This window comes from Falco naumanni, chromosome 5 (genome assembly GCF_017639655.2).
Source record: "Falco naumanni isolate bFalNau1 chromosome 5, bFalNau1.pat, whole genome shotgun sequence".
NCBI classification, from domain to species: Eukaryota; Metazoa; Chordata; class Aves; order Falconiformes; family Falconidae; genus Falco; species Falco naumanni.
In genome coordinates, this window is record NC_054058.1 from 21811949 (window position 1) to 21836609 (window position 24661).

At 39.5% G+C, this 24661-nt stretch overlaps 1 protein-coding gene across 4 annotated transcripts in view; it reads right to left on the minus strand.

The window, feature by feature from the left end:
- DERA (deoxyribose-phosphate aldolase) overlaps positions 1–24661 on the minus strand; it is a 57256-nt gene that overhangs the window by 29918 nt on the left and 2677 nt on the right. The window contains exons 1-6 of one of the 4 annotated variants that reach the window (XM_040595914.1): positions 17998–18060; positions 17242–17339; positions 13640–13787; positions 11843–11938; positions 9784–9918; positions 2118–2189 (exon numbers count right to left, since the gene is read on the minus strand). In XM_040595914.1, coding sequence (XP_040451848.1) covers positions 2118–2189; positions 9784–9918; positions 11843–11938; positions 13640–13787; positions 17242–17339; positions 17998–18040 — 592 coding nt within the window. In that variant the 5' untranslated portion in view covers positions 18041–18060. Of the gene's footprint in view, positions 1–2060; positions 2190–9783; positions 9919–11842; positions 11939–13639; positions 13788–17241; positions 17340–17997; positions 18064–24661 lie in introns of those variants that run through there. The other 3 variants (XM_040595912.1, XM_040595913.1, XM_040595915.1) reach the window with 3 other exon arrangements.

The following is a 24661-nucleotide window of genomic DNA, read 5'->3' on the forward strand; positions in this document are numbered from 1 at the left end:
AGCAAGTTTTGCAGCTGAAACTAGTATACGGTGTCACTAATTTCCCCATATAAAACTAATTACTAGGGCCGAGTGTATCAGAGCTGATGTTTTTATCTTCAGATAAAAGTTGCTAGGGCCTGCCATATCAACAAGATCATCTGGGTTTTTTCTTTCTTCCTTTTAAATCATAGTTCCAGTTGAAAAAGAATATATGGATACTAAAGCTAGAATTTAAAACTACTGTGATGTATTACCTTCACCCCAGAATGCTACAAATACACAAATCAAACAAAATTTAACTGGAATTTGAGGTTCTCAGCAGTTCTGACAAGTTGGTCTGAAAATCTGGCTCTCCATACATGCACACAGGGCACTAAAAAAATTCTTAGTTTTACACCTACCCACAAAGAAAAAGAGACTGAAATAAGGAAATTACTGCATACATTCAGATGGATATGTATCTTGTAAAATGAATAACTATGCAAGCCAAATCATTAACAATAGAGCCATCTGCTGTATTTCAAAAAAACTACACCAGCAAAAAAAATCTGAAAATGTTAAAATGCTTTAAAACCTGAATTTTTCAATATTCCATGTTACAGAAAGTGATCATAACGATTAGTACATCAGTTTAAATGACAGGAAATGTGTATTTCTTACACCTCTTCTAATTAAAAGCAATATTTACTGGCATAATACTGATCCTCTGTATCTAATGCTACTAATTGACATTGTAACTGAGCATGTAAAAAGCCTGAAATCCTTCCCATTCCATTTGAAGCAGATAAGCATAGTGTTTGTAAGGAGACAATGAGGTCAGCAGCAAGTTGAATATGTATTTAAATACTGACAACATGCTTGGATTATTTTTTCTTGCTGTAAAATAAGAAATTCTAGGTCTGAAGAGCTTACTATAGAGAAAAAAAAAAGAAAAAAAAACAACAAAAAAGCAAACCACCACAAACACCACAAAACTGACACAAAAATGAGGGAAAATTTAGAAGCCAGACTAACCAAAGTGGTTCTTAGTGTATCTTTATATTTGTCTCTATCAATATACTTGAAGACCCCTCTTTCAAGCAGGTGTCTAGAGCCCAGTTCAAAGTTCATAGCCTTATCAGCCGATTACTGGTTTTATGTCTTTAAAATGATCATTAAAACACAGCTCTAAAATCCTGGTTAAACTAGGGAAAGTTGTACCACTTCAGGTCCAAAGCTGCAGAGAGAATACACTGCTGTAATGTGCGTTCAGATGAGTGCTTTTCTACGTTCAGTCTGCAATGGCTATAGCTATGCAAAAAAAAAGTAATATCTACAAACTATGCATAACCCCTGAAAACGCTATGCTGCTCATGGGCACGTGCTTCTAAGCTGAAAGATTCAGCATAAAAGACAGACTCCTAAACATTAGGTCAGATGTAACCAAATTTTCAAAGACAGGGAAGACTGAACACCTTTTGAAGTGCCAATTAATTACCAGTAGCAAGTGCCACCACATTTGAACATGCCAGTTAAACCCAGTTATAACCTAGCCCATCCTAGTGCCTGCTGGAGAGCACAGTGCTCATCCCCTCACTGCATTTCCAGTACAGTCGGTTTCCCAAGCCACATTTTCATTGTGATCACAAACCACAAACCAGAGTGATTGCAAACCAGAAACAAGAGCTGTCAGCATGAATCTTCACAGGGAAATTCCCCCTGCATCAAAAATAAGCTTATGAGCCATATACCTGCACCGCGTCTGTAGCTCATCACAATAGCCTGGATAATATGTACATCTGCCGCAGATGTGTGTGTCCTTATTAAACATACCAAGGATCAGATGTTTGATGACAAATATTACTAGTTCATATAAATTTTGTCATTCGGCAGTTTTAAGTGTTATTTAACATTTCACGCGTTTTTTGTAGGTTATACAAAACAAGTGACACTTCATTGCTCCACCTGCAACTGCAGTAACTGACGTATAACTTTTTTCTACTATCGGCAAAACTAAACTCACAACTAGAATTTTTTAAGCTTCATAAATAATATAGCAAAGACATTCTTGGCTTAAAAGCAAAACCACACATACTTACCTGCCATCATAGCTATCATACTGGCTTTGTAGACATTAGCAAGGGACCCCAGTTCACCTGTTGCCAAGATTGTTTTCATATGCGCTTCTCCGCAGGCCTCACGGCACTGACGTATCTCCTCGTAGAGACCTGTGGATAAAAGCATGTGCAAATGATCAAAGTCGCCTGAGAGACGTTTTCAAGTATGGCTGTAATTTCCACTTCTGGATTAATTTCCAATCTTATAATTAGTCATAGCACTCAAGAACTGAAGTTTTGTAAGTTCAATAAATTACATGACTGGAGGTAATTAACAATGCCACACAGTTTCAGACTTAACTTAATAGCTATTAATGTCGGTTCTCTCAAAACTAAGAATGTGCACAGTATGCCAAACACTCATGAATACATCAGGAGTAAAAAATGCTACAATAGTTAAGATTGATTTTAAAACATCTTTTTCAGCAATATGGTAGTACATTGGATCAGTACATTGAACGCAGAGACAGTTATGTTTTCCCTTCCACGTCATGCCATCAACCTCTCTGTCCCCTTCAGCCACATTTGCCAAAGGGCTCAGCCTAAAAGACACCAAAAGTGTGACCAAGTTGTCTAATCTAGTGCCACCTGAGATGCCATCACATACCCCCCTTGGATTCCAGCTGCCACTCCTGGAGGCTCCACATCTCCCTTCGGTTTCCTACCGTTCCCTCTGTGGGACCATATCGGCAAGTCTGATCATGGAGCTCAGGGTCAGTGTTCAGGCATCTGATTCTCAATTTCAGCTTCTTGAAAATAAGAACTTCCTGAAAAAATCAATGCAGTCTGCTAATTCCTGTTGAGGAGAGACTGAGGCCTGGGATCACACCTCAAGGACCAGCAAATCTGCATGGATCTACCTTTACAATCCACCTCAAGTAGGTGCATTGCCCACAAGGTTAGCAAGGACTCAGACCATCCTGTGCTGTGACCTCAAACTGCCTCAGCAAAAGTGAAGGAAGCACTGTGGCAGGGCCAGCAGGACAACATCTGTCCACCATGCTGTGGACCAAGGGCAGAGCTAGACCCTTGCTTGCTGAGGAAGCCAGCTGGAGCTCAGGATGGAGGTTTGTCACGAGCCACTTTTATACAGACAAGCGCTGCTGCTTGCACTGACACAGATGGCAGGACTGACTTACATAAAGCCTTTCAGAATGGCAATAAAGCAGACCGTGATCTCTGTATCTTCACACCACTAGGAAAACAAAAAGCAAACCCCGCCTCGGAGTCGTCCCTTCCTCCCCACAGAGAACTCCACCGCCTTCAGAGGGCCCCTTGCTACCAGTCTGTCTTCAGACCTACAGCTCTCCTTAGCTCTCATCTCCAAGCAGTCAGCGTGTCCCTGAGGCAAACCAGGACACATCCCACCTAGCTCACCTCTTCCCAGCGAACCACCACTCAACCATCTGGCCATCAGCTGCAGCCAGGGAGAAGCAGGGACAGGGAGGACAGGCCAGCATTTGGCTGCTCATGGACATTGTCCGGAGCAGACCATCCCCTCGCAAACTCCTGCTTTCAGATTTATGAAGTTTCATGGCCAGAGGGATGCTTAACCTTCTAACAGTTTTATATTTTCACAGACTCAGTAAGGACTGGAATAAGGCTAGAAGTCATGGACCTGGTCAGGTAACGCAACACGGGGGAGCACAGGGAAATCCTCCCACCCTTTTTGGCAAAATTCAGCAGTGCTCCCATAAAATTTTAAACATAGGGAGACTAAAAGAGGTAGAAATTACTGAAACATAACTGTTAGAAGCGGCCACTTGGTGATGTTTAAGAGTCCTCCAGTGTGGAGAGACAAGCAGCTCTTACAATGTAACAGTCACCACCTCTGGAATTTGAACTTAAAAAAGAAAACGCAAAATAAGCACACAGGATTCTTTGCAAAAGAGTAGTTTTCACAAGTCGTACTCAATCTTCCAACACATAATCAAAAAGTTCTTCTATGGAAAGCTAAAATACAGCTTTTAACCAATCTTCCTTGCTAAAAAAGTCCAGGACATGGCCATGAAGACTAAATTTTTTCAGCTTTCTTTTCCTCTCAGTCCTCAAGCCAGACCTGGAAACATACAGTAGGGTTTGCCAGCTGCGGTGCGGCTGGACCTCCCCTCCATCCGTCATGCTGCAGCATCCTATTAGTGCCATCAGCACACCAGGCAGCCCGAGATGGGATCCCTGGGGTGGGTCCTCCAAGCCCTACTACACGCACTAGTAAAGAACTGGCTAGTGCACTTAGGTCCCTTTACAGGCACCAGGCCTCACCTTGTTTCTTACCGTGTACCAAAGGCGTGAATTAATCAGTACTGGCATGCAGTCTAACGTGTTTTATTAATCAATTGATGACACTCCAGAAACATACATCAAATTGACACTCAGAAAGGAAATGCAAAGAACCTGCGCTATTTCCTTGTGCATTTGATAACACTGCTCGTGTTAGATCCAAATGCAGTCTCTTTCTGTGGAGTGGCTCTTTCCTGAAGCTTTTGGGAAGCCAGGGAAAGCAGCTTTCATATTCTTCTAGTTTCGGTAAAAAGATGAAAAGACTCGAGTTTTTTCTACCTTTAAGATGTGCCACCAAAAATGTCAAAATAAAATCAACAAAATGTACATTTAGGTACATTTACATTTCTTCCATGAAAAGAAATTATATCCTCATAGCTGTTGTTCACTGGAGTTAATACTGCAGCTACAGCATCCTCCCTATTGTTGGAAGGTACTTTTACATGCAATTAGTGCCAAGATCATTTGAACAGTCACTATCTGACAGCATGCATCAACCCACAGACAGGAACAACTGAGGATCTTCAATCATCCGTGTCTATCAGGTTATCTGAGGTGGTGGAAAAGTGGGCATACTTTAATAGGGCAGGTGTGTAGGTAATAAATACCGCTCTTTATTCAGAGACCAATTATCGCAGACAATAGCTGGCATTCATAGGACATTCTCAACCCTACAGTAAAAGCACAAATAGAAATGCAACTACCTCTGGGACAGAGAAAATTAACCAGTGCACCCCAGTTCCAGTGCAAGAAGAAACTGCTTTGATACAGAACAAGTGCAATAACTCCTACTCCTTTCAAAAATAAAAAAAAGTAGCTTCTGTACTCAGTGAGATTTAATTCAAGGTACAAATAACTTGATTATCCTGAAACTTCCTGGCAAATGTCTAAAGCATTGGTGAAGTTATCACACTTGAAAATGCACTCAGTGTCTCAAGGGATCCTGAGCTGCTGCTGGGACAGTCTGTACTGCCAAAAAGTCCTCCGCTTAACTCCGTTCCATCAAGCCAAGCAGGAGCACAGCTGGACACTGCAGTTCAGGGAATATCTGACCTGTGCAGAACACAGCAGATAGAGCTTCTCTGGTTAGCAGCAGTGGCACAAAGATTTTGGGGAAAACCTCTATTGCAGAAAACTCTGCAGGAATATTTTCAACTGTGAGCTAAGACCACCATGAGGAGGTTGTAAGAGACTGTCCTGACTGCTAAAAATAAGGAAAAGAAAATCAAGAGTTATCCATTCTAAAGGAAACCAGGGGGGTGGGTGTGGGGCCCAGACCAAACCAAATCAAACCACAAAAATGCCAAAGCAAGCCAACCTACATAGAATGTATGTGCAGCCAAAAAAAAAAAAAAAATCATAGCAGTGGTTTTAATTTCACTGTTATGACAGTGTTGGAAGGTGTCTTTTTTGTCATCTTCCTAGAATTCTAACTATTTGGTACATTACATTGATTTTTAGCAGCTATTAAATGAACCAAAGAAAAATGTTCCTCCCCCTACACATTTCTCAAGCAAAGATCCCTGACAATTACTGCTGGCTATAATCTGCCCTAGATTTTCTAGATGGTCTTTTGCTTTGGTGTATTACATTTGTCCTAAAAATCACAAAATAAAGGGGATAATCCATATCTCCTACAAAGGAAATGAAAATATTAAGAGGTGGAAAAAAAATCACAGCTTAAATTTTTAGGATACAGCTCTTCTCCAAAAACGTGGTGATAAAAATATTTTATTTTTTTTTTCTAATTCAACTTACTTGCTGTTTTTATCTGGTCAGTCACATTGACTGATGTTAAGGGCAGAAACTGAGACAAGGAAGGAAGATGTTTCGGATTTATGTTAGACCAAAAGATGAAGGTAATCGTGATGGGAAACTGGAAAATGAGCTGGAGTCCCTTCTGTCTTGCATGTTAATGGCAGGTTTGTTAACAAAATGACAAGCACAAGGCTATCAGCACAACACGACTCTTTCAGTTCTGCTCTCAGCCACATATGTGCAACTCCAGGCTCCAGCGATTCACATGAAACTGAAAACAGAGCTTGGCTTCAGGACACTGAGCTGCTGCTGCCAATATAAGACAGAAATCATGCAACTAGACTTTGAGATCCCAAGTCAGCTTGCACATCTAGAAAATGGTTAAATCCAATATAATATTTCTGAACAACATGTGGAGTCTTTTCCAAGTCTCTGGAGCAGGGAGCGTACTTTCTCTGTGCTGTTTACAAAGTATGTGGCTCAAGAGAGCACCCCAATCCCTGAACAAAGTATCTAAGCTCACAGTTGAATATTAACGCAATTGAAAGGCAGCGTTCATAATGAGGTTATACCAAATACATTTCATAGATGCAGCCACATTCAAATTTCTCAGAATAGACTTGGTTTTTTACCTTTTCTTGTAGGAAAATGCAACTGACGTAGAGCAAATGATGGGTTAACAATACCCCTGAAGCCACTGACATTGTAGTATGTCCAGGGGTTTGCTAAAAGCTGTGGAATTAGAATTAACATTACAGCACCCCAGACAGATTCAGAAGGTACAGTAACTCCAACGTATTCATTGATAATAGGGAAAAAAGAGGAAAATAAATAAATCTGTTTTCTTTCAACAATTTTTTGGTCAATTTCATCACTCTATATACAGACATCACATTCTGTGCCTAAAGACAGTATCTATATTGTGTTTTTTAAGCTTATTCCATACTTTGTCAAGTGATACAGGGCAATGGTTGACTAAATGATTGTAAAGTAGTATCGCTTTAAAAGTTAATATGTTGTAGAAGGTATGTAAGTTCATAAACTTAGATCTCATTTAATGTTATTTCCCAATGTAATTTAGGTGTCCAATAAAACTGCTTTCATGTTCAGTGCTATTAAAAAGATCTTAAGAATTACTTCATAAAGATCCAGAAAATACATTCTGATTGTTATAAAGAGCTCCAGCAATATTTAAGAACTGCTTTAAAATAACTTGACATAATTGGACATACACTAAAATATGTAATAACCAAACAAGCCTTTGAAACAAATCACAAAGCAACACTATCATGGTGATCCCAAGCATTGCACAGGTTAGAAGAAAAGCTAAAAATATAAGAATGGTAACATAAAGCCCTCTATGATGTACGGATTTTTGTCAATAACTCCTGAAGTAGTGAAGACAGGCAACATGAGAAAATAACAATAAAAATATATTAGTGTCATAAGCAGAAGTTCTGTCAGAACTGCGAGGCAGCTCTAGCTGATGAAGCACCTCGAACACAGGCATAGTTACTGCACTACACTTCTCAATATTATATAATACAGGGACCCAGCCTAAAAAAGACTTCGCCCCTTCTTCTAGCTTTCTTAAACATACTTTATACATTGTTGTGCATCACATTTAATCATTAGACAGAGATGCAAACCTGTATGTTTGCACAGGTGACATCCTCTTTAGCTTGCAATAGAGGTAAGACAGAGCTCTAGATTTCCACCAAAACATCCATATCACCTACTGAAGTAATTTTTTTGGATGGGCAAGTTAAGTATTGTAATTTTTCACCCTGTATCATCGTTATCTGTATGGCAAGTAAATTCTGTTCCTGAGGTAGCTCTTTTCAAGACCATGTAAATATGTGCCATATACAGATTCACGATCAGGAATAAACTTTCAGACATTTGGAAATAATTTAAATTCTGCCCTCAGTAAAAAACCTAACCATTCCCAAGAAAAAAAAAAAAAAGAAAAAAAAAAAGATGGCTTCCTACCTTGTCATAACTTCATAACTTCAGCTCTGGATAAAAGAATATTCATACCAGATCAAAAGTCATCCTTAATTGACTTATTTAGCAAACAGCTTTATACTACATCCATCACATTATGTCTATGTACTACTCCCCTGTAATTTGTGATCACAAAACTCAATGCATTTCCCCATACAGAAAAACCTAACAATGTTATGTCCAGTCCATTTAGGTCACCGACACAAACTTTCTCTCTGAACCTAGCGCTGTGTTTCCTCTCTGAGTTCTCCTTCACAATCCCTGACAATATAACCTCAGCCTGCATTTGCAATTGCCTACATGCACTAACTTTCTGATCTCTGCTTTATTCAATTTGCACTTAACAGTGGTTTGTACCATGAAGTCTGAAGCATGGTAAGCACAGTTATGGCAGAAATTCCTACAAGACAGACTTTCTCAGACACAATTGCTGCTCAAGTCCAGTTTAGAGGTCTTTTTTTAGTCTTAGTCACAGATCACTGACTCAGCTTACTTTGTATCCAAGACCAATACGTGCTCTCAGCAGAGCGCATCTCCTAGAGGGAGATCATAGTGTAGACCCTAACAAAGATACAGCGTAGGAAGATGTGAATGTACTCTTGCTGCCAGCTGGTACAGAACTTGATCCATCATTCTGTCTTATTTAAAACTGCTCAGTCACCCAGCCTCTATATGCAGCAATTTCTGAGGCCATACCTGAACTTAAAATAGCCACTCTGAAAGAAAAATATATCTGCAACAATGCCTATCCTCAAGAAGCCAAACATTTGTAAAGCTGCATATATTTAACAGCAAAAGGACGGAGATGGTAAATACTACAAAAGAGGTCAAGAAGTTACAGCATGTGGAAATCAGGATATCAGTCCTGAAGACACAGATGCAGAAACATGGGGGTTTTGGTTCATGCTAACTGCTAATTGAAGGAAGACCAAAATCAGGAAATATGATCTGTTACAATGTTGATTTTATCTCTGCATTATACAACTAAATGGAAAACTCATTCCAAGACAATGATGTGTTTACCTTCACATGGAGATTAGTTATAGCAGCATTGTCAGCACTTAAGGCAAACCATTCACAGTACATTAAGGAGGCAATTAGAGCAAAAACCATCTTCAGCATTATTGTTCTTACTAATTAGTAGTAGTCTACAGACACAAGAACATCAATAATAATATGAACAGCCAATTTGTACCCTCAACTTTCAGGAAAAAGAAAGCTACTAAAATACATATTTTTGTCAAGAATTGAAACATGTATATTTAACAAGGTATCATCTACATTAGCAACCCCTTGGGAGTTTTAAAACACTGTTCAAATAATTAGGCATTCACTTCCACTTCACTTGCTGTTTTTTTTAATCCTGTAAACAAAATCCTCTAAAGGCACAGAAGGAACAGACCTGAATTTTCAAAACACAAAGTAATTTTGCATTCCCAGCATGACAGGACTTGAAACATCATCCTTTTAAAGAAATGCAATCATTTGTCATAAATTCATTAAATAGTTTTTATTTGGTTCAATGCCCCAGATTACCAGTCACCCTTAGAAGAGGGACCAAATTCTTCAATGACTGATGTGGAGACCTGGGGAAAAGACGACAGAGCTTGCACGTGCATATACAGAGGTTTAGGTTCCTTGCCAAAGGGTGGGTGCTTACCTTCCCACTGACCAGTCAGCACCAGACTCCTGCTAATGACAATGTCAATCTCCCTGGCACCATATTCCACAGCTAGCTTTATTTCGGCCAATCTGGTTTCTAAAGGAGTTTGTCCAGATGGAAACCCAGCAGCCACTAGCAAAAAGGAGGATGCAGGTAGAGGGAAGAAAATGTTTTATAAATTGACCATAAAACTGCATATACCTTTAATACATCAAAGAATTTGAATGTTATTTTATTTCTTATCCTTACCATGATTCAAAAAACCTAAAGGCACCTCATCCTACCCTCACTTCATTCACAAGAAGCACTAGTTCTTCCCTCAAAAATCAATGGCCAGCAAGATACTAAGTACATCTTGTGAAAAGGTCTCTTTTCACATACCTTAAATTTTTCCAAAACAGCCTATATAAGAAAGCACAATATCTATGGCACCCAGCAGAACTGAGCAAACAAGAAGTGAATTCATATATGAAGCAATACATAATTTTTAATTCTCTCTAATTCTAAGTAGTATTTCAAGTTAAATTCTAGTCATATGTTTAACAGCTAAATCACAATATAGTAAAAATTGCTTTCAATGGGGTCTACTGAAGATTATGTTTAAGTACGAAACCCAAATGTACCTTTGCAAATGGAAAAAATAATGGCTTTGTCAGAGATACTCTATCTCTCTGACATATAAATGCATTTAATGTGTAATTTTTCCCCTACACAACAATGAAACAACACCACCAAAAAAAAGCACACCAGAAAACATGGACCTTAGCATTAAGTACCAGATCTAGCATCAAAGTTAGCCTCTGCTTTGAGTAGGAGGTTGGACCAGATGTCATCCAGAGCTCCCTTCCAACCTGCATAATTCTTCGATTATTCTTCTTGCTTATTGTAGATTCAGGACTTGTCTGTCATGTGTGGTGACTGGAGAAGAGCTGACACTATTACAATTGTAAGTGCAAGTCCTGAACCTGTGGGCTGCTCAGCAGGCAATATCCCTTGCCTCTGCACACAGCTTCATGATGTGCTGGGTTTGGCTGGGTTAGAGTTCTTCATAGTACCTAGTATGGGGCAATGTTTTGGATTTGTGCTGGAAACAGTATTGTTAATAAGGCATGTTTTAGTTATTGCTGAGCACTGCTTACACAGAGCCAAGGCCTTTTCTGCTTCTCACACTGCCCCACCAGCAAGTGGGCACAAAAGGCTGGGAAGGGCCACAGCTGGGACAGCTGACCCCAACTGACCAAAGGGATACTTCATGCCATATGACATTATGCTCAGAATACAAACTAGGGGAAAAGTTGGCTGGGGGTCGCTGCTCAGGGACTGGCTGGGCATCAGTCAGTTGGTGGTGAATGATTATTTTGCATTTGCATTGCTTCTCTTTCTTGGGTTTTATTTCTCTCTCTTTTTTTTTTTTCCCCTTTTAATTACAGCAGCAGCAGCATCAGTGGCAGTAGTGGTATCTAATTTCAATTATTAAACTGTCCTTATCTCAACCCACGAGTTTTCCCACTTCTACCCTTCCAAATCTCTTCTCCCCCACATCTGGCTGGCAGGGGAATGAGCAAGCAGCTGTGTGGTACTTAGTTGCTGGCTGGGGTTAAACCATGACATCAAATTATAATTAAAAGCCAAACAACTCATAGGGGAACAACTTTGTATTTCAAAACTCCTAAAGCTTTTATTTCAGCATGATTAGTAGTAGTAGTAGAAGAAGAAGAAGTATTTATTAGTAGTAGCATCATCTGCTTAGTGTCTACTGATACTTTGCCCAGCACACTATCTCAATTTCTTCTATTCAGGTGAGGAAAACAGTGATATATCTTAAGGACCTCTTTGAAAATCTTCCAGCAAAACAGACTTGGCATTCCTGATAAGCTTGAAGTTGAAAGAAAACAAAAGACTATACCAGAAGCAAATCCTCTCCTCCATTTTCTTCCTTCCACCTGCTACCTTTTAACCTTACTCTCTGAAACAAAACCTTGTCCAAACTTCAGGATTTTTCTACATATTATATAGCATCAAAATATTTAATTGGGTATTTTTGAATAAAGCTTACCTGAAGCTACAGGTATGTTACAACCTGCAGCTTTTAGGGCATTAACAGCATCGGTGACTCTTGCGGGATATACACAAACCGCTCCAACAGTAATACCTGCAAAAGCCACAGTTCACTTTTTCATATATAGATTTCCACCTTCTGAAGTGCAGTCCATATTATGGGCACATGTGCATTGTTCTTACCTCCCATTTCTGCATTGTCACAAGGGTCTTAAGCATCTACAATAGGGATGTCAAACTGCTCAAATGGTTCAGGTAATTCTCCATATTGTTGCCTACCCCGTGTTCCTTAACCTGACCCTGGGAGCAAGTTTGCATTAGCAGGAGTTGAAACACCAGGATTTTTATCAACAGATTCACTTTTTAATGCCAATGCATGCAGTTAAGACATGCTTAGTCAGCGCATTACTACAAGAGAAACCACACTGCCAAGCTCTGTCCTTACTTGTTGAGCCAGACTGAGCCCAGCAGCAAATGAGCAGTCTTTCTGTTAATGCAGTCCAACTGCATTTCTAGTTAAAATGCTAATCTCTCAAAGTCTTAGGTAACTGACCTCATATCTAATACTTCAACTGTCTACAGAGTCCATAAATCCAAGTTTTAATAAAAGACTAATCTTTGATATTTTACATGTATGACTTAAAACCAGAGGCCAGATTCCCCTCTGTTTCTACATCACATGACTTCGATCAGTGGACCAATGCTTATTTAAAACTGAAATATTTCAATAGTAAAAGCATGCCCCAAATGTTGCAGGGATTTTGTCAGATCATCACAAGGTCAATGTGACAGGACAAAAGTCAAATGGCATCACTGACACATCAGTGACTACATCTGGAAAAAATCAGAAATGCTGCTCAGATGTAAAGAGGTTTTATTGACAGCTATATTGACCGTGTCCATTTGCTCTGAAGTTTTATTATGTTCAGTCTGGAGTGTAATGTTGGGACTTCCTATGGAGCCTGCCTGAGTAACATCAGTGACAGTTCTACCACTAGTTCTTAAGGGCCATCTTCCACCCCTTCAACTCTGTTGACTTAGCTGGAACTCCATGTGTGTGCAGGGCTGTATGTACATGTGATAAGCACACAACCACATATGCTCGCTACAGGGCTGATTCCTTAAAGTAGACTGGGCTGCAAAGATGTTAAGATCCAAAAATGGACTGTTACGATACTATCTTAACTACTGAAACAAGCAGGTACAAGACAATGTTTTCTGAAGGAAAAATAACATGATTAGAACTATGGAATGCATCTTTTCTGACAGGCAAAGTGGCCAGCTTGGCAGTTACATACAGAAACAGCAGCTAAGTGCTGAAATCCAAAGGAGTCACCGAACACTACCCCCTTCTCTCCAGTTTACTAAGGACATCAGCAGATTAACAGAATATTCAGTTAGTTTCACCTTAGTCCATTGTTATTAAAAGACATACATTGAGGTTATACAACTGTGACATCAAATTTGCTCATTAGGTATCATAACTTGCAGTGTCACCCTGTGTCCATGCTTCACTTTGGTTGCCAAACTAAGAATGGAATTTTTTTTCTCCTTGTATTCTTATGTTAACTCAAAGGAATAGACATTTTGCAGTTAGAACTTAAGACAGTTGCTTTGAATTAGACTGTATAGGATCTAGTTTGTTCTCTCAGGACTATCAGTTCTGAAGTGCTGCCTACCAAAACTGTTTCCATTATAGGAAGAGGCCATTTTTACACCTTTCTGAAAACGGAAAAAATAATGAGGAAATTTAGACATTTTCTCTATAAAATATACACAACAAAAACTACTGTACCTTTATCATGCATGTCCAAGGCTTTCAGCAGATCCTCTCTAATGGGATGCTTTGCTTTAAAACACAGTCTATGAACATTTGAAGGAGTATCATCGCCTGAAAGAGTGGTAAGGTCTATGCAGGTGACAGCTTTCAGCAGCCAAGCAGCCTACAAAGAGAGTGAAGCAAGGAATACAGTATTTCAGTTTACACTTCCAAAGCCAAACTGACTTAGAAGATACAGGAATCAGAAGCTTGGCTCTCACTCTAAGAATGAGGAATCGCATGGGATATAACAGGAAGGATATGCAAAGAATGGTTTATGACAGACAGGGTTGGCTGATATTTGTTCATGTCTTGAGCAGTTATAGAAAGGATTTGGAATCAAAAGTCCACTCTCTCAGAATCAAAGGATCAAGTTCCAATTTTTGGTGAAAAAGCTAACTACGAAATGACACACTGTAAGAATCAGAAAAATTCTGACCCAAACAAAAAGCATTTTGTTCAAATTTCATTCTGTAAGACAAAGATAAAAACACCACCTATGTGAGGAACCTCACTGTTATAATATGCTCCATTCTATACAGTAAGTCTGTATCTTTAAGGCTTGTATGCATGAGAAATTATACAAATGCTGTAAGAGGAGCACAGGTTTGCAATTGCCAGTAACCGGATGACTCTACACATCAGTAATTTGCACATGGGATCAGTGGGGGGTAAGAACCCAGACCTTTTAATGCATAGGGTCTAGACTCCAGATGTTTCTACTTCCGTGTGAACGTGGAATAAAAAACATCTGTAATAATTCAGTGCAAAAGACAAAAGCAAAAGCTAAGTGACTAGGCTAAAGCACTGCGTAGATGAGAATGCTACAGAACTTTAAAAGACTTACTAATCAGAGAATGGAACAGAAGCACAACTAAAAAAATCTTGAGCTTTTTTACTTAACAAAAATTGAGCTTAAGACATTACTTTGAAATATTTGTGTAAGATCTTCCAGCAAATTCTCATTTACAGTGACAGCTTCACTAAAAGCTGACATCTCTTAGTGGGCACTTGTTCAACCAGGGCAGAGCTTGCAACAGCAAAGTCCATTTGAGTCCATAAAGCCCCTTTCTGACTGCTCTGTCCTGCGACACGATTTGTCACTATAGGCAGCAAAACCTGCTTCTGCATGGAGGCACTACTCTGCAAATCTTAATTGTCTGGCCAGCCTACAAACCTTTCACATTTTGCTGATAGGAGACTCCTTTCTGAACTTGCATTAAATGTTACGCTGAAAGGTGCTCTGGGGTGACTGAATGGAGTAATGAACTGACCTCTGTTAGTCTAAGCTTGACTGTTTGTTTCTAACCAATTTCTACTTTCACCCTATAATACTTTGAAAGGGTTTTTCACTTTAAATGGTTTTAAGTTTCTTTTACTTGGATTTTTTTATCCTTTGTTCGAGGGAATTTTTGTCTCATCTCTTATGACATGAATCATAAAGTCATCAAGCCAGATGTTGTCAGGGAGTTCCAAGAACTGGTACCAACTTCATTTTTTTTAAAAAAAAGGGGTTTTCAAATGTGTATTTTGGGAAACGGGTTTCAAAATTTGTATCTGTGGTGCTACTTACATTCAAACATGCAAAGGTTCAAAATCACCTCAGTGAAACAAACAGCAGACGACTATCCAGCAATGACAGTGTTCAAAGACAGGAGAGATTATTTTGGCATTCTTCAAAGTAAAACCTTACTTGAGTAGCTCACTACTGGTGTTGCTACACAGAGGAGTGGAGAAATGTTAGTACTAATTAAACATTTGTCCTACAGCGATGTTGAACGAGTGACACTAAATCCCTTTCTTCCCAATCATTCTTTGTAAAAGAAGAAAAGCCTGTGCCTCTCTAGGTCTTTGCTTCTTATACAGTAACTTTGGTCAAATCAGAAGACTTAATTTTTACATTACTGCACCTGCAGTATCTGAAGATAGCCAAGGTTATGGAATATCCTCTGGATTTTGTCACTGACACTGTTTCCCAACCCAAAGCCACTGGACTGCTAAACTTGGTATCAAGTGACTTCTCATGCATAAGAAACTTGAGAAATGCTGAGTGTGTGTCTAACTTCCCTCAGTTTATGTCCATTTTTTATTTAATCATAACATTCAAAGCACAAGCTTTCAGGTTCATGTAACAGGAGGAAGTTCCTTTCTATCATCTTCCAGTAGGATCTTGCAACTACATCAAATTATCTTCAAATTGTCACCCACAAAATCTGTGCTCATTGCAAATGCAACTTCAGCCAGCCAGCCCAGAATGGCTCCCCGACATGCTAAACTGAGGATGCCAACTATTTTGAACAGATTTTTGTAAGAATTAAGTATAATTCATTTATTCTTGCTTTGTTCTATTACGTTGCGCCGTTAAGACTGATCCTTCATTGTCGCCTTCCTCCTGCTTCCAGGCATTCAGTTACTGTTGCAAGTAAATGACTTGTTGAGTGTGTATAGGAGGGGAATCACACACATTTGCTTGCAGAACAGCTGCTGGGTGAACGAAGAATCAATTTGTCCTTTGGACACTGGTTACAGCCCCATGGCTGAGAGCTCACTGGGAGCTCCGGGTCTGCTGCATGGCATTTCTCAACCCTTGCTCTTGGCTGAACGTTGCCAAAGCACCCGCGGCACCCTGCGGCCAGCTCTGCTCGTCATTCCCCTCTCAGTGCTTCCCGTCCTGCCCCTGCACATGGCCATGCCTCACCTGCTCTGCTTTGCAGAATGCATTAGTTCACGCTGTTGACCTGATGACTTTGCATTACGATTCTCATATACAAACTGGAGAAACCAAAATTCACACCAGGCCAGTATCTGTCAATTGTGCCAGGGGGGCACTAAACAGCAGAGCTTGAAGGTAACTGCTGAGATACTCTAAACATATGCACTCAATGCATACAAGTCACCCTCGTAGAAAAGTTCATTTGCACCACTGGCTTTAGTGAAGGTTATGTGAACCTATTTTCTACTAAGATGGATGGACAATAACCGATCATTAGCCTTATCTCGGAAGTTGAGAAGTCAGTCACCTTAACATCAGTGGGTTCGTTCTTTTTTTTTTTTCCTTCTGGTTTTGTTGGGGGTTTATTCCCCTTTCTTCCCCTGAATGCCATAGCCAGCCAAGATTTTGGAGTTTTAGGTAAGAACTAGTTGAGCAAAGACATTACACGTGTTGGGGATATTTAAGTAAGAAAAATCATCCAGATAGGTCAAACTTGACAGGGACCATGATCCCTTACAGCTTTAAAATTAAAAAATAAGAAGGCAGCATGCAGAGAAGACTGTCTTCGAAACAGAATAAATGTGGTGGGATAGTAATATACAATTTAATCCACTCATGAATAAAGATGACTTAAATTCATTTGCGGTTTTGCCACTCATGAGTTATAAGGTTTTTAACTTGTTTGGATAAATGCATCACGTTATTCCATCCCATCATCATCAAATACAAATTATTAAAATAAGACATGGACAACCACATCTTTTAAGTTTACATGTATCTTGAAAAAAATTCAATATTGCAGCCAGGAGAGGAAGAGTGACTGCTTTAAAAATACAGGAACAGAATGCATAAAAAGAGCACTTACTTGCCAATTACCTTTCACAGTTCTCCATTTTTTAATTTGTTCTGCATGCCTCACAACTGCAGGTCGATTCACATGCACTTTTGAGATCCAGCCAAGTTCTGGGGTGGAAAAGGAAAAAAAAATTTTTTTTTCTGTGTTCTTTTAGTATATGGTGTGGGACTTCAGAAGAAAGTTGTAACTTGGTTTGGAACTTCGGAATACCATATTGTGCTTTCATGTCCTTTTAAGGACTTGCATACTTATCAACAGTACAAAATAAGACAATAGCATTAGCTTCTGTTATGGTATGGTCTGTGAACTGGATGTTTCACACAGCATGTTTTGTTTGTCTTACAACTGAATTAAATTACTGCTGGCGAGAGACACTATGTCACCAGTCCTGGGCTATGAAGTTTATCATACATGTCGCACATAAAAAAACCCTGCAGAACAGCCTTGTGCCATTGCTGACTTAACTCTTGATTCCAGAATATGGTAACATTTATTCAGTCCTTTGTTTGTCTGCTGGCACCCAGGATACAACATTTTTTGTGTGTGTGAACCTTTGTTTACAGGAACAGTACCCCACATGGTCACCAAAACATCTGGACAGACCGCTGCATAACAAAGCATTTGGGCTGTTATTGTCTAGAGCTAATGGTACTGAATTTGCTACTAGGGCCTGACTAACTGCAGGTTTCCAAAACCACTGAATTCCTGGGCAGCATACCTCCCTGGAAGCTGCCCAGATGTGTGCCTGCCTTGAGAAGTGCTCACCTTGCCAAGCACCCGGGAGGACACAGGGCAACAGCTTCAACATGTAAATTCTTTCAGGTGCCCACTGCAAACAGCCTGGCTCACAATTTCAATGACTTTCAGTATCCATAAACAATAACTAAACCTAAAGACAAGCAGATGCTCAACATGTACTAAAATAATGAAACTGTTTTAAAACAGAAGCACCAAAAGTTGGACACTAATTAATAAAGGGCAACTGACTGATAAAGGAGAACTAAGGGTTCAGGCTCCAGAATCTAAATTTTCTGCTTAGCATGATAAACCAACGTCTTCAAAATCTCTCATATCCCAAAACATAAATAATTCTTCTAAATACTAATCATATAAGCAATCCATGAAAACACTCTGAAAACAGCATCAACAATCATTAGTTACCAATCATCAGTAAATCACCACCATCAATCATCAAATATCATCAACAGTTAAGGTCAGCATATGGACAATGGGCTTAGATACTGAGATAGTAATTCCAGGGGACTTAATAAATTAAGAGCATTTCATCTCTACAAGTCTTCACTACTGTATTAAACTTACATTTCACTTGAGCACATTGATTAAAAAATATTTAAAACTTTTAAAAAAATCCAATAGTCAAAATTACTAATTTTGTACAGAAATCTTATCCTCAAATATTTTTCTTCCTATTTCAAATAGCCACAAAAAGTTCAGAACTAATGTACTAGCTAAAGTATGTGCAAATACAAACTTGCTTTGCTAGTTAGACTTACAGAAAGCTCTGGAAAAAACAATTTAGAGTAAAGATGACTCAGTGGAAATGCAGGACAAAGGCATGAAACAGCTGAAGAAAATCTTGTACTGAACATAGTAAGTCACCTTTCCTATTACCACATACAAGTAATTAAATGAGTGGTACCTGCAAGGTCAAAATGTTAGCCAAAAGCAGAAAAAGTAAATCAAGGAAGGAATTTCAAAGGAATCCTAAGCAATTTAAAGATTTCTTTAAAAATTTAGCATCAGTCTGACTGTATGGTGACAAATAAAAAGAGGAGCTTGCAAAGCTGCAAACCAGCTGAACAACGAACCCTCCTTACTTCTTTCCACTTCCAAAGCCACAGGTTTATCCATTCTGCCCCAGAAGCAAAAAGCTCAACTGACATGTAGAAAGCAGATGAGAAAAGCTATTGCAATAAAAACTTTGGCTAGAACTTTGATTCTTTTTGGATATCGATAAATGCAAACCATACAAACACAGAGAGCTGAAATAAAAGCTAGCGAACCTCTACATCCTCTGCAGTTGCTCTGAGGTCAAAGCTGCTTCGTGATCAGCAAAACATACATCACTTTCCATGGGACCACTATAGGCAATATTTGACAAAGTCCACAGGGAAGGAAAATACGAATAAATAAAAAAATAAATAAAGGAAACACCGACTCTGTATTGTGATTCTCCTACTATGCACCAAGTGCTCAGGCAGAATCATTTAATCATAATTCAATTTATCAAGGTAACTTTTGAACCCTACTGGGTGACTGGGTGCATAGTGACCTTTCAGCCCCCTTGAAAAGTGTGATAAAAATCAAAGCAAGCAGTTTAAATAAGGAACTCAGCTTCTCACTCTCTAATAATGATCACTTCAGTTGCTCTAACCTGTTCTTTCTACATTATGAAAGACAATAAAGAAATCCAACTAAATAATTAATTTATAAAATTTATAAAAACTACAGCCTTCTATAGACAAGTCTAGAAGAATATGGAGATCATGTCTAATCTGCTAGATATGGAAAATTTAAGTTTCAGATGAAAAGTCTGGAAGAATATGAAGATAGTGTCTAGTCTGTTAGATATGGAAAATTCAGGTTTCAGATGAAAATTGAAATGAAAGAACAGAAACTTCCCCCATGAACAGGTTAACTCTTCATTACTTACTATTTGGAGAGGATCCAGCCTGATTCATCTTGTGTTGGACTTCAGTAGAAACATACATACAGCTATTGTACCTGCCCCTACCTGACTTTTGAGCATAGCTTCTCATAGTCTGAGTAAACTTTTCAGGAGATAGACCACTGCACACTAGATTAGCTTGAAGGAAATAGTCAAGTACAAAACCATTTGGAGAAAGGAAGAAAAAAAAAAGAAAAAAAAAGGAAAAAATAAATTTGTGATCAATGGGAGAAGAGATGGGGAAGAACAGTGGAAATGAAATAAGCTACTGCTGTTGCTTTGCCCAAAGGCACCTGGGACACTTACCATGTATTGGGTGATCAGCAATAGTCAACTACGTGTTCTTTGCAAATATGATTAAATTCATTGTCTTAGGCCCTTTTCTTTGCGTAGCACATTTTACTTTCTGTTTTCAATAACTCAAGACTACTCATGAAGGTAGCTGACACATGTCAATTCAGTAAGGTATAATTTCTAACATTTGTGCCTGACACACAAGTATCCTTGGAAGAGCAAAGAACTGGGATCTCCAAGTATTTTTTTGAATGTGGGATATCAAACCACTGCGCACAGCACAGGCAGAAAAATTTAAAAAAAAAGTCTTAAAAAACCATCAGAACTCCATCCTGTCTGTACAACTTAACATGAGACATTATGAAGCTTCCTAAAGGAAATAAAATGGTGTAGGAAAAACAACGCATGGCAAGGAAGGACAAAGGTTCTGGTAATATGCAGCAGCAGATGGAGACTTCTATCTAACACAGACCTTTTATTCAAGCCCACTTCTCCATTAATTAAAGCAGTGGGCAAGTGAAAACAAATATGTCTCAGTATAATTGTCTCTAAATAGACTTTCAAAGTTTGTAATGTGAGGTCTCACCAAATCTTTAAATGTAAGGCTCTATTCAGAAAAATCACTCGCAATTCCAGCTTTTTTTTTTTTCATTAAAAATAAGGATAAAATAATTATTTGAAATAGAACTGACTGCCTTCGGATTCTCCCCCTCCCCCACTCCCCCAAGCTTTATGATTTAGTATCTGGCTAAGGAAAACTATATTTAATTAGGCTCATTAACCTTGCAGTGTGAACACATCTTTTTTTTTTTTTTAAATAAGTCATCTGCTAGTCATCTGCACAGTCATGTGGCTTCAGGGATAAAAGTAATTAAAGCAGTTACACTATAGCTAATTAGCCAATATTCTGTAATCACTCTTGAAGTTTACTTTTTTTCTCTGAAGACATTTGAAAAAAATCATATTCAAAATCTTAACAGGAAATTCATCTCCTCACTTTGAAGAGCACGAATCCAAAAATACCAAGCATTTCCTCAGAAAACAATAAATAAACCCACTTCATTAGTATAATTACATAAATATCTAAGACACCTAACACATTCCTCATAAAGCAGACTAAGCTTTCAGAAACTTAAATATAAAAAAATAAAAAAAAAGGCGTAGATGGCATCCCTTCAGATGGTAAAACAGAAAGCTCAAGAATGCCTGAGGCTGTAGTTTCACAAGCATTTTAAGACAGCACTGTCCCCAAAAGAAGCTGCCCCCTCCAACTGGTTATTTCCTCCTCTGTGCCAGAAACAGCATGTGTGCTCCTGCTCCTACCATGAACACATGATAAAAATGGGTAAGGGAAATGATGACAGCTGTTATTTCTGGAGAAGCAAGTGAAACATGCCCTGAACCTTTAGTGGAGGAATGAGGTATTCAGCTGGACACAGGCTGACCCCAGCCGGCCATGCATAGCTGAGCAAAGCCACCAAGGAGAGGGAAAATGCTTCAGGAGCAGGTTTTGATCCCGTTACCTTACCACGTAAGCTGTTCAGAGGTCTGTGGGTTATTCTGTTTCTTTGGGACAGAAGCTGTAGCTATTTTTCCCTAGTGACTCTTGCTACGGACCTATTTTATTTTCAAATGGGTCCTCCTTCTACAAAAGAAGTTCAGTCTCTAAGTCATCAGCATTCATATACTCAAAGCAGGACACCAAGACGTGAGTGCTGAACTAGAAATCAGCTCTGCTAGCTTGTGACAGTAGTAAAATCACACAATGCTGACCATGGATCACATGAAGTGGATCGTGGTATCCTCCAAAGCACTTTGAAAACCGCTGCCAAGCCTTTCCTTAGAAAGCCAGCAGCAGAACAACAGCAGCTTGATTTCCTGCAGGTCCAAGTTTTCTGCTGTTCCCTCTCTTCTTCTCTGGCTCCAGAGAACTCTCCTCACCCCAATAACCCAGCTGTCTTGTTATGCTTCTTACAGCTATGGAGTTAAACAGGAGGTTGTCGCTCGCATAAAGCCCCCCCGAAAAAGATGTAAAGTCATGTAATTGCCGAGCTGTGCCTGTCTTTCCCTCAACAGAGGGACTAATTTGGCCACTCCACCCAGTGACTGACTTATTTCGAAAACGTCTAACTGTCCTTTAAATTTGATTAAATTATCCAGCAGATTCAAAAGGTGTTAGAAAGGAACAGGGAAGAAACCGCTATGGTACATGCTAAAAGCAGCTATTAATATATTAGAACAGAATTATGCTGTCTTGAAAAGGGACACAACACTTCATTCTCTAAATGCCACTTACCAACAGGCTAGCTCTCACATGTAAATGACTCAGAAATACCAACTCTAATTAAAAATATCAATTGAAACATAATGAATGTATTTCTGGCCCTTCAACTAGAGGGACTAAGCAACACAGATGGATTACTCATTTATTTTTTTTTTAGAATTCAAGAACATACTTCTCAAAACAACTGCAACTAATTATTCTTTACTCAGAATATATATATACACACACATATACATACATAGACACACACACAGGTAGTCACAGAATAATTTGAGTTGGAAGATCTCTGAAAGTCTTTTGTCCAAACTCCTGTGCAAAGCAGGGTTCAGCTCTGAGCTCAGGCCAAGCTGCTGAGGGCTTTTTTCAGTTGAGTTCAGAGTGTCCCCAAGGATGGAGACTGCGCAGCCTTTATAACAACCTGCCCCACCACCTGACTGTCCTGCATGAAGATTTTTCTTTTATCCATTATGAACTTCTCTGTCTCAGGACAAGCCTGCTGTTTTGCTTCATCCCATGATGCAAACCTATGATGAGCCTGGCTCTACTTTCTTGATATACTCCCCGCAGGGATGAGCAGGCTGCTGTTAGGACCCCCAAAAGCATCGTTTTCGCAGGCTGAACCAGCCCAGGTCCCTCCGCGTCTCCTCACAGGGCAGGTGCTCCAGCCCCTGGACTATCTTGGTGGCCCTCTGCTGAACTTGTGGCAGTTTATCAATCTCTTTCTTCTATTGGGGGCAACAAAACTGGACACTGTCTTCCAGATACGGCCTAGCAAGTGCTGAGCAGTCCCATAAGCTACTGGCCATGTCCCCACTGGTCCAGCCTGGGGGGTTGCTGGCCGTTTCTGCTGCCAGGGCTCATCTTCCCCGCTCTGCCTTCCACCCTGCTCAATAACACTGGGCTCCTGTTGACCCATTTCCCCAGCCAGTTTGGGTCCCTCTAAATGACCTGGCTAATTTAGTCTCATCTGCAAACTTTATGAGCAAGCAGTTCATTGCCTCTTCCAGATCATTGAAAAAAATTTTACACAGGATGTATCCCAAGCTAGACCCCTGCACTACCCTACGTGGTACCAGCCTCAAAGTAGAGTGTGACCTATCAACCATCACCTTCTCTGCCCAACCATCCAACCAGGTTTTTAAGATTTTGGTATCCACCCATCCAAACATTCCAACTTGGATACAAAATATTGCAAAACAGAGTGTCAAAAGCCTTGCAAGTGGATGTAAATGGCATCCACTGCTCTCCCCTTGCCACCACATCCAGTCATTTTACTATGGAAGTCAATTAGACTGGTCAGGCATGATTTACCCTTTTACTAATACAATATATGATGTAACTATGTGACTGGCAATCAGCTTTGCTGTTGCTTTGCCACATGACCTTTGTTACTGTTCAGGCCATTCCCCCTTCCCATTTACCTTCTGAGTGGCCTGAAGAAAGACTTGTATCCAGGCACAAGTTCAGGCTCCATGCAAACAAGCTGTATTATCTGCTTGGCTTTAAACATCCTACTTGCCATCTTCTACCTCTGCTCAAGGTTACAGACTGTCTGTCTTTCTCCATGAATTCTGAAGCTGTTGCATCAAGACTCCATCTGCACAGAACCCAAAATCCATGTGGCAGATGTCTGCATCCCCACAGTTAAACCAAAGGAGCATGCTACTAGCTCACACTATAAAACAGATGTTCATTGATGTGTTTCACTATTTTGTTGTGAACTGCATTAAAAAGTTGCATCTGATGTTTTCCTGAAATGTGACAAAACATAAAGCATCTGTTCCATTATACTCCAGTGTCCTTGGAAGCAGAACAGGAGAGGCAGACTCTTTTCAGGCCCTGCAGGCATCGTGGTGAACCCAAGTACCAAGAATGATCTCACCAACAGTCCCTGCAGAATGACAAACTTACAAAATTCCTTATCTCCCTTCTTTAGATGATTCTCTGATGACAAACGTATCACTGTATTAAGACTAGTGACCCTCTTGATAGTTCGCATAAATCAGTGTCTTTTTAATCTCTGTTACATGTACCTGTTCTTTACCACAAGTAAACACCTTGTTCTTCTACTAAGGAACAGTGATAGGAAGAAAGAAAGAAAGAAAGGAAGGATGAATTAAGGGCTTTTACAGAAGTGTATTTATTTTACAAAAAAACCCAAA